Below are 14,185 nucleotides of genomic sequence, written 5' to 3' on the forward strand. Positions count from 1 at the left end.
TAGCCTCTACCTGAGGCTACCCAGCAGGAGCTCAGCTGTGAAGCAATGCGAGTTGCCCTGGGGCCTTGGGCCAGCTGAAGTTTGTTAGGTAATTTTCAGATTGCAAAGGGCCAGGCCTTTCATATGCAAAAGCAGGCGCACAGCTTGGGCGGGGCGGGGGTCCTAGGGGATCAACAGGGTGGAGCAAGCAGCTATGGCTGCCCTCAGAGGCCCTGCTTCTCAGTGTCCCTGCAATCGCTGCAAGTACCTCCAAGAGAAAGCTGCCCTCGAGTTCCGACCGATGCCAGACAGTCCAGTGTCTCCTGTATGAGTCTGAGTCCCCAGAGACTCGCCCGGAACTGGAGCTCAGAGCTTGAGACTCCATACCTATTGAAAAAGACAATCGTGTCCTCAGCCGCCAGCCCTCTCCGCATGGGCCTCTGTACCTCTGTACTTTACTTCCGCACCGCACCTCCTCTGAGTCTCAGTATGCTTTTCTCTTTCCTTCTAGTTGTAGAATTTCCACTCAGCCAGCCTTCCTGTGGTTCTGGATGATGTCCGTTTTGTCTTTTAGTTGTATTTTTGAAATGGTTATGCGAGGCAGCAATTTCAGGTGTTTACCTATGCCGCCATCTTGGTTTCTACTGCCAACAGAGTTCTGATGGAAACATAACTATGAACAACTAAAAGAAAATGTAAAGAAGAGTAATACATTAGTGAAAGGTGATAAAGCTGCAGTTATTAAAACTTTAATATTGTACTGGTATAAGCATAGATCAACTTAATAAATCAGAAACAGATTCTGATGTGAAAAAATACATTAATGTAAGTCCAGCCAGCATGGCTCAATGGATGAGCATTGACCTATGAGCCAGGAGGTCACAATTCGATTCCTGGACAGGGCACATACCTAGGTTGCAGGCTCAATCCCCAGTGTGGGGCATACAGGAGGCAGCTGATCAATGATTCTCTCTCATCATTGATCTTTCTATCTCTCTCTCCCCCTCCTTTCCTCTCTGAAATCAATAAAAAGTATTAAAAATATATTAATATGATATGAAAAGAATAAACCAAAGTTTATTTAACAATTCACCAGTCGAAGGTGGTTATTTCCAACTTTTAGTGATTATGAATAAAAGTGCTGTAAACATTTACCAACACTTATGTGTGAACATAAGTTTTCATTTCTCTTGGATAGATACCCAGGAGTGGATTGTTGGGTCATACAGTAGGTGTAAATTTAACTTTATAAGAAACTTCCAGATTGTTTTCCAAGCATTCCTATTAGCAATATGTAAGAGTTCTATTTGCTAAGCATCCTTTTTAGTACTTGGTATTGCCAGTTTTTTAAAAATTTGGTCATTCTATTAGGTGATTTGGTCATTCTGTTAGCTATTTATTTATGGCTTAATTTGCGTTTTCCTAATAAAAGATTTGAACATCTTTTTCAATTTTTATTTTTCATACATTCATTATCTTTGGTGAAGTGTGTGTTCAGACCTTTTTCCCTCATTTAAAAGTTTCAGTTTTCTTATTATTGAAATTTGAGAGTTTTTTTTGTATATTCTTTATATAAGTCTTTGACAAAAATGTGATTTGCAAATAATCTCCCAGTCAGTAGCTATATTTACATTCTTTTTTTTAAAATATATTTTATTGATTTTTTACAGAGAGGAAGGGAGAGGAACAGAGAGTTAGAAACATCGGTCAGCTGCCTCCTGCACACTCCCTACTGGGGATGTGCCTGCAACCAAGGTACATGCCCTTGACTGGAATCGAACCTGGGACCCTTGAGTCCGCAGGCCGACGCTCTATCCACTGAGCCAAACCAGTTAGGGCTATTTACATTCTTTTAGTAGTCTTTTAAAGAGCAAATGCTTTTATTTTAATAAAGTCCGATTTATAATTTTTTAAATGAGTTGTATCTAAAAGTCTTTTGCCTAACCCAGCCGTGGGCAAACTACAGCCCGCGGGCCGGATCCGGCCCATTTGAAATGAATAAAACTAAAAAAAAAAAAGACCGTACCCTTTTATGTAATGATGTTTACTTTGAATTTATATTAGTTCACACAAACACTCCATCCATGCTTTTGTTCCGGCCCTCTGGTCCAGTTTAAGAACCCATTGTGGCCCTCGAGTCAAAAAGTTTGCCCACCCCTGGCCTAACCCAAAGTTAATTAAATTTTCTCCTGTGTTTTCTTCTACAAGTGTTATAGTTTTGCATTTTACATTTGGGGCAGTAATATATTTTGAGTTTATTTTTGTACAAGGTGTGAGATTAAGCTGAGAATCAATTTTTTGCATATGGATGTTTTAACTGTTTTAACACCATTTATTGAAAAACAATATCATATCCCTGTTGAATTACCTTTACACCTTGTCAAAAAATTAGTTGATATTTGTAAGGGTCTCTTCTTGCACTCTCTGTTCTGTTCCATTGACCATTGTATCTATTCTTTTTTTTTTTTTTAATTGATTTCTAGAGAGACAGGAAGGGAGAGAGAGAAACATTGACTGGCTGTCTCCTGCACGCCACCTCCCGGGGATTGAGCCCACAACCCAGGCATGTGCCCAGACCGGGAATCAAACGGGCAACCTTTTGGTGCATGGGACAACCAATGCCCAACCAAGTGAGCCACACTGGCCAGGGCCATTTTGTCCATTCTTTTACCAATAACACATTGCCTTGATTACTGTAGCTTTATAGTAAGTCTTGAAATCAGTTATGGAGAGTCCTCCAAGTTTGTTATTCTTTGCTATTGAAGTTTCTTTGCTTTTTCATATTTATTTTGGAGTTAGCTTGTGAATATGTACCCAAAAAAATCCTGCTGGGATTTTCATTGAGGTCATTGAATCTATAGATCTAATTGTTACAGTATGCCTCTCCATTTACTTAGGTCTTTTTTGGTTTCTTTCATCAGGGTTTTGGAGTTTTTAGCATGAAGATCACACACATATTATGTTAGCTTTTTAAAATTTATTTATTTATTGTTTTATTGTTTTATTGCTTAAAGTATTACAAAGGGTATTACATATGTGTCCTTTTTTTCCCCCGCCCTTGACAATCCCGTGGCCTCCCCTACTCCCCAGTGTCTTATGTCCATTGGTTATGCTTATATGCATGCATACAAGTCCTTCGGTTGATCTCTTACCTTCCTCCCTCCTGCCGCCCAACCCTCCCTGGGCTTCCTGCTGCAGTTTGACAATCTGTTTATGTTAGCTTTATACCTAAGTATTTCATATAGACAGAGGACAAGAATCATTCACATTTTGTAGATTGAGGCACTGAAACTCAGAGCAGTTAGACTTATTGAAGGTCACAGTGCTGGATAGTTAGCAGCAAATTCTGATTTTAAGGCATCCTGGCTCTGTCTAGTGTTTTTTTCTACTTGTTTTCATAGGCAGAAGCTTGTTATGGTGAAAAGATGTGGACTTTGGAGTTACTCAGTTTGGGTTCCAAACTGTTCTCCAGCACTGGTTAGTTGAGTGATTTGTTTGACCTTTCTGAGAGTAATTTTCCTTATTCAAGGTACCTAACACACAGGATTGTGGTGAAGACTAAAGAATACCATATGTATAAACTTTCTAGTGTGATGTTTGATGTACACATAATATACACTCAATAACTTTTTTATTAGTAGTAGTAAATGCTAGTTGTTATAACCTTTCCCAGAACTTGTCATCTTGTCTCATTAATTAGATGAATTTCTTTGAATTGTGGAAAAGTGGCAATGAGCCAGAGACAAGCACTAACAACATGGTCCTTAAGTTTGAGACAGAAAAAATTTCTACAAAACCTGTGTCATGTTATTCCCCCCTTTTCATGTCTACCATAAAGTAGAAGAAATGTTTTGCAGTAGTGAATTGTGATTTGGAATTTTAGTGGATACATTTTTATTTTAAAAGGTAAAGCATAAAGCTTTTCTTTAAAAGTGAAGGTTTTAAAACTTTCCAAATTTCTTCAAAGTCTGGTTTAACTCAAAAATCTCATCAGCTTTAAAATTAAGTTTCCCAGCTTTGTAAAGATTTGTGACCCAGCCCTGGCATAACATAAATGTGAAATGTAATTTGAGTATTACTGTTACACTAGAATAAAACCTTTTATAAAAATAAAAACTCTGTATTGATAATTCCTCTTCCTTAGAATGAGGCCTTTCTAAGATTCCTATATTCTAAACCTACAAAGAGAAATATGGGCCTAATAAAAAGTACATTTTTGAAATAAAGATACCATGCACTTAGGACAACAGGTCTATCGTCAAGATAGTATATTTCATTGTTGTTATTTTCTGTTCTTTTGATGTTCAGGCTGAGATTTGAATTAAGTATTATTACTCTTGATTCTGATATAATTATTTTTCCTTTTCTTTTCAATTTGAAAATCAAGAGAGATGTTATTTTTGTAGATGCTATCCTAGTTTTGTTAAAAAGGGTGAAGTTCTATGTTGGATAGGCAGGCTAGATTCAGAGTTGTTATACATGCATTTTTCTGGCCTTTGTTTAAATAGAGTAGGGTTTTTAATGATGAATCTCAAGGAAATAAATGATTGTATTTGAAAAAACAGCTGGAAATCCTATACCTCTTTAGCTCTCATTTTCTCCTATTCTCCCTCATTCTACATTGGAGCAATTACAACATGAGTTAAGCTAGAGCTAAAGGAGAAAGATTCTGCTTCTTTTAGTTAAATAGCGTTTTAAATCCTAAAACATTCCACAACTTCTTATGCAATCTATATATATAAAAGGTTAATATGCTAAAGTGTCCGACCGTCCATCCAACTGGTTGCTATGATGTGTTCTGACCACCAGGGGGCAGACACTTAACGCAGGAGCTGCCATGTCACACACTGGCCATTTACAGAGAAACAGCACCATGGACCTGGTGCTGACAAAACAACACTCGGCTTCCCCTAAATGGGACACAGGCCCTGCCACCACCCCAGAGTGACAGCCCACCATATCACCCACCAACGCTGCCGAGACCCCATGGTGCAAAATGTGGCCCACAGCCCAGCCCAGCCTGGAAATGGTGGCTGTGGGTGGTGGGTAATGATGTCACGTAGCAACGCCCGGCTTCCTCTCCTTAGTGCCAGGCCATTTAACAACAAATGGCACCTCGGACCTGGCGCCCACAAAGCAACACTTGGCTTCACCCAAGAGAGACACAGGCCCCACCACCACCCCAGAACGACACCCCACCAAATCGCTATCTTAATTGTAACATTAGCTTTGAAAAAGTTTATTAGTTGGGTGCCATGTTGACTTTAGTGCTACAGTCCAGCTAAAGTAGTTGCTTGTGGCATATCATGGCTTCCTTTTAGCAAAATTTAAGAATCTAGTAAAACTTCATTGATTTTTTAAAAAGTTTTTGTTTGTTATGAAATTTACATCTGATAAAATTTACTCATTTGATATTCAGTTCTATTAGTTCTGACAAATGCACATTCAAGATGCAAAACAGTTTCATTACTCCTCAAAATTCCCTGTACTTCCTTTTTGTAGTTAGCCCTTCTTCCTACTTCCAATTCCTGGCAAACCCCTGATCTATTTTCTGCTCTTATAGTTTTGCGTTTACCAGAATATCATGTAAATGGAATCATACAATATGTAGTTTTTTGAGTCTGGCTTCTTTCATTCAACATAATGCATTTGATATCCTTCTATATTCGTGCCTATCAGTGGTCCATTCCTTTTTATTGCTGAGTAGTATTACATTGTAAGGATGTACCAATTCACCAGTTGAAGGACATTTGGGTTGTTTCTAGATTTGGATGATTATGAATATAGCTACTATAAGAATTTGTATACCAGTTTTTATGTAAACATAGGTTTTCATTGTTCTTGGATAAATATCTAGGAGTGGAATTACTGGGTCATATTATAAAGTATATTTAGCTTTATAAGAAACTAGAGGGTGGGATTCCTCAGCCTGGCCTGTGGGGATCCGGCCAAAACCGGCTCTCCGACATCCCCTGAGGGGTCCCGGATTGCGAGAGGGTGCAGGCCAGACCAAGGGACCCCACTGGTGCACGATCAGGGCTGGGGAGAGACTGCGGGAGGGCTCAAGGGCGTGTCTGGCCCATCTCGCCAAATCCTGATCTGCCGGACCCCAGCAGCAGGCTAACCTACGGGTCACAGCGTCTGCCTCCTGGTGGTCAATGCATGTCATAGCAACTGGTCGAACAATCAGACACTTAGCATATTAGGCTTTTATTATATAGAATTGTCAAACTATTTTCCAAAGTGTGTACTACTTTGCATTCACAACAGTAATTTTTGAAAGTATCCTTGTCAACACTTGATATCGTCAGGTTTTTTTGTTTTGTTAATTTTAGGCATTCTAATAAGTGGGTACTCCCTATCTCTTAATGTGAAGTTTGTTCTTTGACTTCCATTCAGTGGATGTTGTTCTAATGGTTGTGTTGTGTGTATAGAGAAGAGAACTACTTCTACTTTTGTAAGTCAGATCATGGTTCTAACACTCTTAGTATCTGATATCTATTTTGCACTTAGAATTTGAATAAATAAAAAAGTATTTATCAGAGATATATGCTCTTCTGATAAACATACTAAAGTATAATATGTGTCCAAATATTAAAAGTAATATTTATTATTATACTAGAGGCCTGTTGCACGAATTCGTGCAATAGGCCTTCTTTCCCCTGGCTGCCAGCACCAGTTTTCCTCTGGCACCCGGGACCCAGACCTTCACTCTGGCCACCGCCTTCCATCTTCGCTCTGGACACAGTCTTCGCTGCAGCTGGAGCCTTTAGTCTTTGCTCCTCGCTCTGTCTCCGGTCTTCAGTCTCTGGCCAGAGCTGCTCCTGTAGTATTTTTCCAGTATCTATGTAATACTTATTTTGTAATCATTTTACTTCAGCAACAATGCTGTTATCAATTTACATTTCTTCTATAAGATTTGCATCATGAATTGACTGAGGATACAATTTTTTCATCTTCTTATTCAAATCTTTTGTTTACTGCCTTAAAGTTTGTTCTTATCTATAAAAGATTAAACACAGTATTGTACCAAACTGCTTGAGTCTCCAGACATCATAGTTCATTACACCTCCCAGAAAAGACTCCAGAAAGAGGTACAGGAAGACCAAGGACACATTAATCAGAACATGCTATCACAATTAAAATTTTTCTAAAATCAGCTTATTCTCATCAAAGTAACTGCAGGTACAAAAACACAATTAAAATTTTCTAGAAGATATAATGGACTTTTTACTGAGCAGGGACATGAAGTGGTTTAAGTCTGACACAGAGAGAAGCCTGCCAGGTGTATGAAAGGTCCAGAAGAGGTCTTCAGTATGTTCAAGGAGATAATATCTTACAAGAACAGGTGTTTGTGCATGGGGTGGGGTGGGGGGGCTTGTGGGACTTCTAAACAGAATTACTCTATTATATTTTTTAGGTGCTTAAAATTTTCATCTCTTGGTCCTTGGTAGGGAATGTTTGAAAAAGTACAGAGTGTGATTTAAATGCAAAGATTACTTTGGATACTTTTACATAAAAAACATCCCATAAATTCAAGTTCTCAGAGAAAAACACAAATTTATTGTCTTTTCTTTGGGTCTTTATATGTCTATTTTCAAACAGTTTGGCACCAAATTTTATTTTCTTATTCTTCTTCAGGGTTCAAATCACTGTGTTTCATTGCTCTTCAGAAGCCAAACAAAAAGAAAAAACGTTGCCAAAGGTTGCAGTCTCTCTGCTAATATTTGCTTTCTACACATTAATATTCTTCTCTATAGTTTTCCTAAGAATTATAGAACATTGAGAGGAAAACTGCTACTGAAATGACAGAGAGTTTATTCCATATTTGCTCTTAGGCAACCAAATGAGCTTTTGGCATTTTATTCAGACTTGTCTGTGATTACTTTTTTGTGTCCTCTTCATATTGTTTCATTCTCATTATCATCCATTAGTCATGTTACAGACTCCTTTGTGCTGCTCTGGTGTCTATGATTCTACTTCATTAAAAAATCAGCACTTCGCCCTGGCTGGTTTGGCTCAGTGGATAGAGCGTTGGCCTGCGGACTAAGGGGTCCCAGGTTCGATTCTGGCCAAGGGCACATGCCCGGGTTGTGGGCTCGATCCTCCCCAGTGGGGGGCGTGCAGGAGGCAGCCAATCAATGATTCTCATCATTGATGTTTCTATCTCTTTATCTCTCTCCCTTCCTCTCTGAAATCAATAAAAAATAATATATTGTAAAAAAATCAGCACTTCATCTCTTTTCTTTGGCTATAGGTCCTCCCACTGCTTCTATCAATTGAAATTTTATTTCTTTTCATTTTGCCAACCTCCTAGTAAATTGCATTGTTTCTGCATTAACTCCTCCTATCTGGTTTCATATGAATATTAAGAACTGTGAAGGCTCTGAGATATTATTCTACTTACAAGTTAGCAAGTTTTCCTGATACATGAAATGGATGTTCATGGCACTTTACATATATTACTGTTGCTTAGGCTATTTATTTAACTTGAGTCATTTCATTTGAGGTCAATCCCTGGGATAGGGCCTTGGATTCTAAGCTCCAAACAGGAAAGGTGCACATCTTCCTGGGCTTTGCTTCAGCTTCCTTTCCTTTGGTTAATTTGGAGAAGAATGTTAACATGATAGTGTGTTTTTGTCTTGATACATCGGCTCTCTTCCTGGCACTCAGGTGGTCATTCACTTACTACTGTTAGGAATAAATGCTCTTTTTCATTCTGTCTGAAACCACGTCCTAAACCTTTCTGTTTTTGTCATTGTATTTATAGGAACCCATATTAGTAATGTATAGAGCCAGGCGTATGTGGGATACCATTTTATTCTCTACTTATAGATGGCCCACAACTTTAAATTTAAATGCAATAATTACTTTTAATACTTTTATATCAAAATTATCCCATAAGTTTAAGTTCTCAGATAAAAACATGAGTGTATTGTCTTTTCTTTGGGCCTTTATATTTCTATTTTCAAACAGTTTAAAAACTGGGCTTTCAGATCTTGTCCACAGGGTACAACAAAGCTGTGTGGCCTATGAATCTGACGTCTGATTTGTGTTTATTTTATTAGGTATTCATTTCTACCAGCAATTGTATTAATTATTGCAGAATTCCAAATTACTTCCAGCTTAGATGTTGGGGCTAAGTGTTATAGGTACTATATTATGCCCTTTTTACATATGAGAAAAGAAAGGCACAAGGTTAGCTAACTTGCTTAAGGTCATAAAATTAGTAAGTGAGAGAACTAGATTTAACCTGCAGCTGTCTGCCTCTACAGACTGTGCTCAAAACTCCTTCACTTTATTGTCATATGAGAGTTGTAAGTGGTAGATGTTATGGATTCACACTAAAAACAATAGAGTTTGAATTTATGGAGGAGTAAATTTCAGCTGATTCTTGAAATAGGTTTCAATATGTGGAGAGGAGAGAGCATTTCAAGAGGAACAGAATGAGCAAAGGTTCAAAGATGGGACTAGAAAGAATATGTTCAGGGGATAATGAAGAGTTTGAATTAGCTCCTTAGAAATAACTAATGAACTTGGTTAATATTGAAGATTTATCCATTAAAACTTTACTGAAGAAAAACCTTAGTTTTGCCTCAGAGTTCTTAGATTAATTGAGTTCTTTAAAAAAAATACTACTAATTATTCTTTGGGAATACTGATTCAGGTTTCAGATGAACGTACATTAGTAAGGAAATAATAGGATAAAATTCTCAATCTTTTTTTTTTTTTAGATCCTCATCCGAGGATGTGTTTTTATTGATTTTGGACAAAAAGGAAGGTGGAAGGGGGGAGGAGAGAGAGAGGAAGAGAGAGAGAGAGAGAGAGAGAGAGAGAGAGAGAGAGAGAGATGAAAGAGAAACTTCAATCAGTTGCCTCCTGTATGTGCTCTGACCAGGGACTGAACCTGAAACCTGGGTATGTGTCCTGATTGGGAATCGAACCTGCGACCCTTTGGTCCATGGGATGACACTCCAACCAACTGAGCCACACTGGCCAGAGCAAAATTCTCAGTCTTTACTATAGAGTTAAAAAAAACTTTTTTTTTTTTTTTTTTTTTTTTAGCTAGTTTTGCCCCTACTAGTATAATTTGGTTAGGTAACTTGTGGTGAAATTGGTTCAGCAGGAGGAATTTGGATGCATGTTGAAGTTCTGCCATATTTTGGAAGAAAAGTGTTATTTTAAGCATTCTGGTCATTTTTGGTGGAGTGAAGGTCTTGCCATGAAGTTGTCATTGGCAGGTTTACAGACCACTAAACATGGCTTCCTTATTTACAAAAACCACACACACACACACACACACACACACACACACACACACACACAGTAGAAATAATGTGAAAATGTAACTGTCAAAGAAATGTCATGCTTATATAGCTAATAAAAATAACAATATTGATTGAGATATGAGGCTGATTCCTTTCTGAAGTTTGGGGCTGAAGAAATCTGAACTTAACTCTAGGTTTGTAACTAACTCACCACTCAAGCTTGACATATACATAAAATAATCACTCACCCATATATATTTATTCATTTGGTAAATTTACAGATTAGAAGAGGTGGAAAGAGAAGGGAGATAAGCTGACACTAAAGGTTAGGAACTGAAGAAATGTGGGAGGTATGGAGTTGGCCACGTGGGAATATCTGTGTGGAATCCTTTGTTTTGACTTGTGTGAACAAACTGCTTCTGATGACATAAATTATTTTGAAGGTTAATTTCCTTTTCTAGAATAGAGAAATAAACTCCTTTATAACCTTCTTTTTAAAACTCTGGATTTTCAGTTATCTAGTAACTTTTAAGAAATCATCAAAAATTACATTAAAGATTTTTTTGAGCTAAACTTTTGTCAGAATAAAGCCATTTTATATAGTACCTTATCTATTCAGAAATATAATTTGTATCATAGATTTCTCTGGGCTTTTAAAACCTAGGTTCATAGCTGTTTTGGAATGGGGGCTATTTCTAAAATATGTACAAAGTTTTGTTTTATCTGCAGTTTATTTTAACTATAAGTTTTTGCACGTTTGCAAAGTCCCATGTTAATATTGTGTCAAACTATGCTGAAAATGCTTTCTTCCTGATAAAATGAGTATAAATAATAGCACAGCCGAAACCGGTTTGGCTCAGTGGATAGAGCGTCGGCCTGTGGACTGAAAGGTCCAAGGTTCGATTCCAGTCAAGGGCATGTACCTGGGTTGGGGGCACATCCCCAGTAGGAGATGTGCAGGAGGCAGCTGATCGATGTTTCTCTCTCATCGATGTTTCTAACTCTCTATCTCTCTCCCTTCCTCTCTGTAAAAAATCAATAAAATATATTTAAAAGAAATAATAATAATAGCACAAACCAAATCCTAACTGACCTTAAATGTATCTGAATTAAAAGGCCAACACCAAGGACTTTTAAATAATTTCATCTAAAGAACTGTTTGAAATGTATCTAAAGAAAATGTTTATTTTCTAAATCTTTTAACTTGAGAAAGAGATTCAAATTGTGATTGGTTTTAACCCATCGATCAGGATGACCCTATAAACTTTCTCATCTGGGATTTATCTTATCATTTTCTCAACTTAAAGTTTCAATTCTCTGTTAATTTCTTCCTGGGAAGAACATATTAACTTATGATTCCAGCTGTAGCACAATCTTGTCTGATCTATGTAAGTTACTATAGTTAACGATTTGAGCCTTAGGCTTTTTCAGCTATACAATGGGATTATTTATTATTTAATATGTTGTTATTTCCAACATGTGCCTGGTGGATAAGCTTAGGCCCTGCCTTTGGCGATTTACAATCCAGAAAAACTAATTCTATACAGACCCACACACATTGGATTGTAAGGTCAAAGAGCTAGAAGATGAAGAGTACTGGAAAGAAAATTGAAATGTCAGTTTTATAAATATGAATGATAAATAGTTTCATGTACTTTACTGTATATATTTCTCAATTTAAATGAACTAAGTAGAATAAAAAGTGGATTTGAACTAGAATTAGTTTTATCTATCCATACAAAGTAGTTATGAACATTGATTAAGAAAAATAGAGTTCATTTTATTAAGAAAGCATTAAATCTTAGTTAATAATGTCTCTTTCTTTCTCTCCTTTGCAGAATATGTATGTAACTGCTCTGTGGTTGGAAGCCTGGATGTGAATCGCTGCAACCAGACCACAGGGCAGTGCGAGTGTCTGCCAGGGTATCAGGGGGTTCACTGTGAAACCTGCAAGGAGGGCTTTTACCTGAATCACACTTCTGGGCTCTGTCTGCCATGTGAATGTAGCCCACATGGAGCCCTCAGCATACTCTGCAACAGGTAAGCAGCAGAAGATAGAGGCAAAGTTAATTTTATTTGATTAATAATAATAATAATGCTCCTGCTCTCAAGGACCAGACTGGTTTAAATGAAGAGGGAGAGTGGCCATAGACTTACAAAACATTTCACAGACTTTTATCACCTCATTTTATATATATTATGTTATATTTAATGTCAAGATTACAAAGCTTCTAATTTACAGATTTAGTTCTTCAGAAGCACCTGAGTCACCAATTTGCTTTGTGATAGTTTCTCTAAGTTTCATGGGGGAAAAAATAATTGAGAAAGCAATCTGCTTTATGGAAGCAGTAAGTTCAGGCATTTCCAGTGGAAACAATTCTGTTTATTAGCATACCATTAGAGATTTAGGAAATGTATTCTTTGATTTATTTTTTTCTCTTATCAAAATTCTAGAACAGTGTCTTTGCACATCTAAGGCTTAAACTTGATAATATATTAATTTCTTTAGCTAGTGGGAAAAAGACTGAGTTCACTTTATGTACCAGCACATTTTTGGGGACCAAAACTAGATTAAGCAGGAATTGTCTGAAAATTACCTTTAAAATAGTCTGTTATTTGGAGGTGACTTAATCTAGTAGAACAAATCTGAGGATTTGCCTTCCCTACACTGAAAATAATTATTCTTTGACTTTGTATGAGATTTGTAGCTTTTCATGGACCCATGTCAGAAAGTCAAAGAGGTGATGTTATGTAAAGAAAAGGGCACAAGCTTTAGAATCAATCTAACCTGGGTATGGATCCAAGATCTGCTGCCACTTAGGAGCTGTGTGTTTTTGGCAAGTTATTTCATTTCTCCAAGTCTCAGTTTGTTCTCACGGTTGTTGTGAAGGCCAAATGAGTAGAATGTATATAAAATTCCTAGCACACATCACTTAATAAATTCTGGTTTGTTTTAATTTGAAAGGAATATTGTTAGCTTAATGAGGGAATATTTTTAAAGAACTTTTAGCTCTGTAGCAGAAAAGGTTCTTTATACTTAGCAGTAAATATTTTGTATGCTTTATAAATCATAGTGTACTATTGTACAATATTGTATCATATTGTACTTCAAAGTATAGAAGTGAACTTGGTTAAGAAGTTTATGATTTGAAGTTCAACAATAATAAATTTAGGATGCTAGTTATGTTATATAATTATTTGCCTCAATCCTCACAGCAACTCCTTTTATGTATGTTATTAAATCACAAAGATTGTAAGTGGCAGAGAAAGAATTCCAAGTTAGGTCTTCTAAGTTCAGGGTCCTTATCACCGTACCATATGGCTTTTATAATGACAAAACTGTTAATTCCTCTATTGAGGTTGAGAACATAATAATTGCTCACCATTGCGTCCTTTACTCCCCCAAAACATGCCTACACAAGTTATATTCAGAAGGTTCACATTTCTTATCATTTTAAAAGATGAGATTTGTTCATTCTGGTGTCTAATGACCTGTTCACTACTATCTATACTAATAAAAGGGTAATATGCTAATTAGACCGGGTCAACCGGCCATCTTCCAGACATCTGACTTCCTGGACAAAACCATGTTCGTGGGGGCCGAGGCAGAGGCAATTAGGGGCGATCAGATCGGCAGGGGAGGACAGTTGGGGGCAATATCAGGCCTGCAGGGAAGGGCAGTTGGGGGTGACCAGGCAGGCAGGCAGAGAGGTTAGGAGTGATCAAGCAGGCAGGCAGAGGGGTTAGGGGCAATCAGGCAGGCAGGCAGGTGAGCGGTTAGGAGCCAGAGGTCCAGATTGCAAGAGGGATGTCCGATTGGAGAGGGTGCAGGCTGGGCTGAGGGAACCCCCCTCCCCCCCGTGCATGAATTTTGTGCACCGGGCCACTAGTGTGTGTGTGTGTGTGTGTGTGTGTGTGTGTGTGTGTGTGTATATACA

The 14,185-nt window shown here is 37.6% G+C and overlaps 1 protein-coding gene across 1 annotated transcript in view; it reads left to right on the forward strand.

The window, feature by feature from the left end:
• The window catches only part of MEGF9 (multiple EGF-like-domains 9), a 90,075-nt gene that overhangs the window by 44,112 nt on the left and 31,778 nt on the right, over positions 1 to 14,185 (forward strand). Inside the window, exon 2 of the mRNA XM_005879223.2 lies at positions 12,086 to 12,287. Coding sequence (XP_005879285.1) covers positions 12,086 to 12,287 — 202 coding nt within the window. The remainder of the gene's footprint in view (positions 1 to 12,085; positions 12,288 to 14,185) is intronic.

Source organism: Myotis brandtii, unplaced genomic scaffold, assembly GCF_000412655.1.
Source record: "Myotis brandtii unplaced genomic scaffold, ASM41265v1 scaffold589, whole genome shotgun sequence".
In the NCBI taxonomy this organism is placed as follows: Eukaryota; Metazoa; Chordata; class Mammalia; order Chiroptera; family Vespertilionidae; genus Myotis; species Myotis brandtii.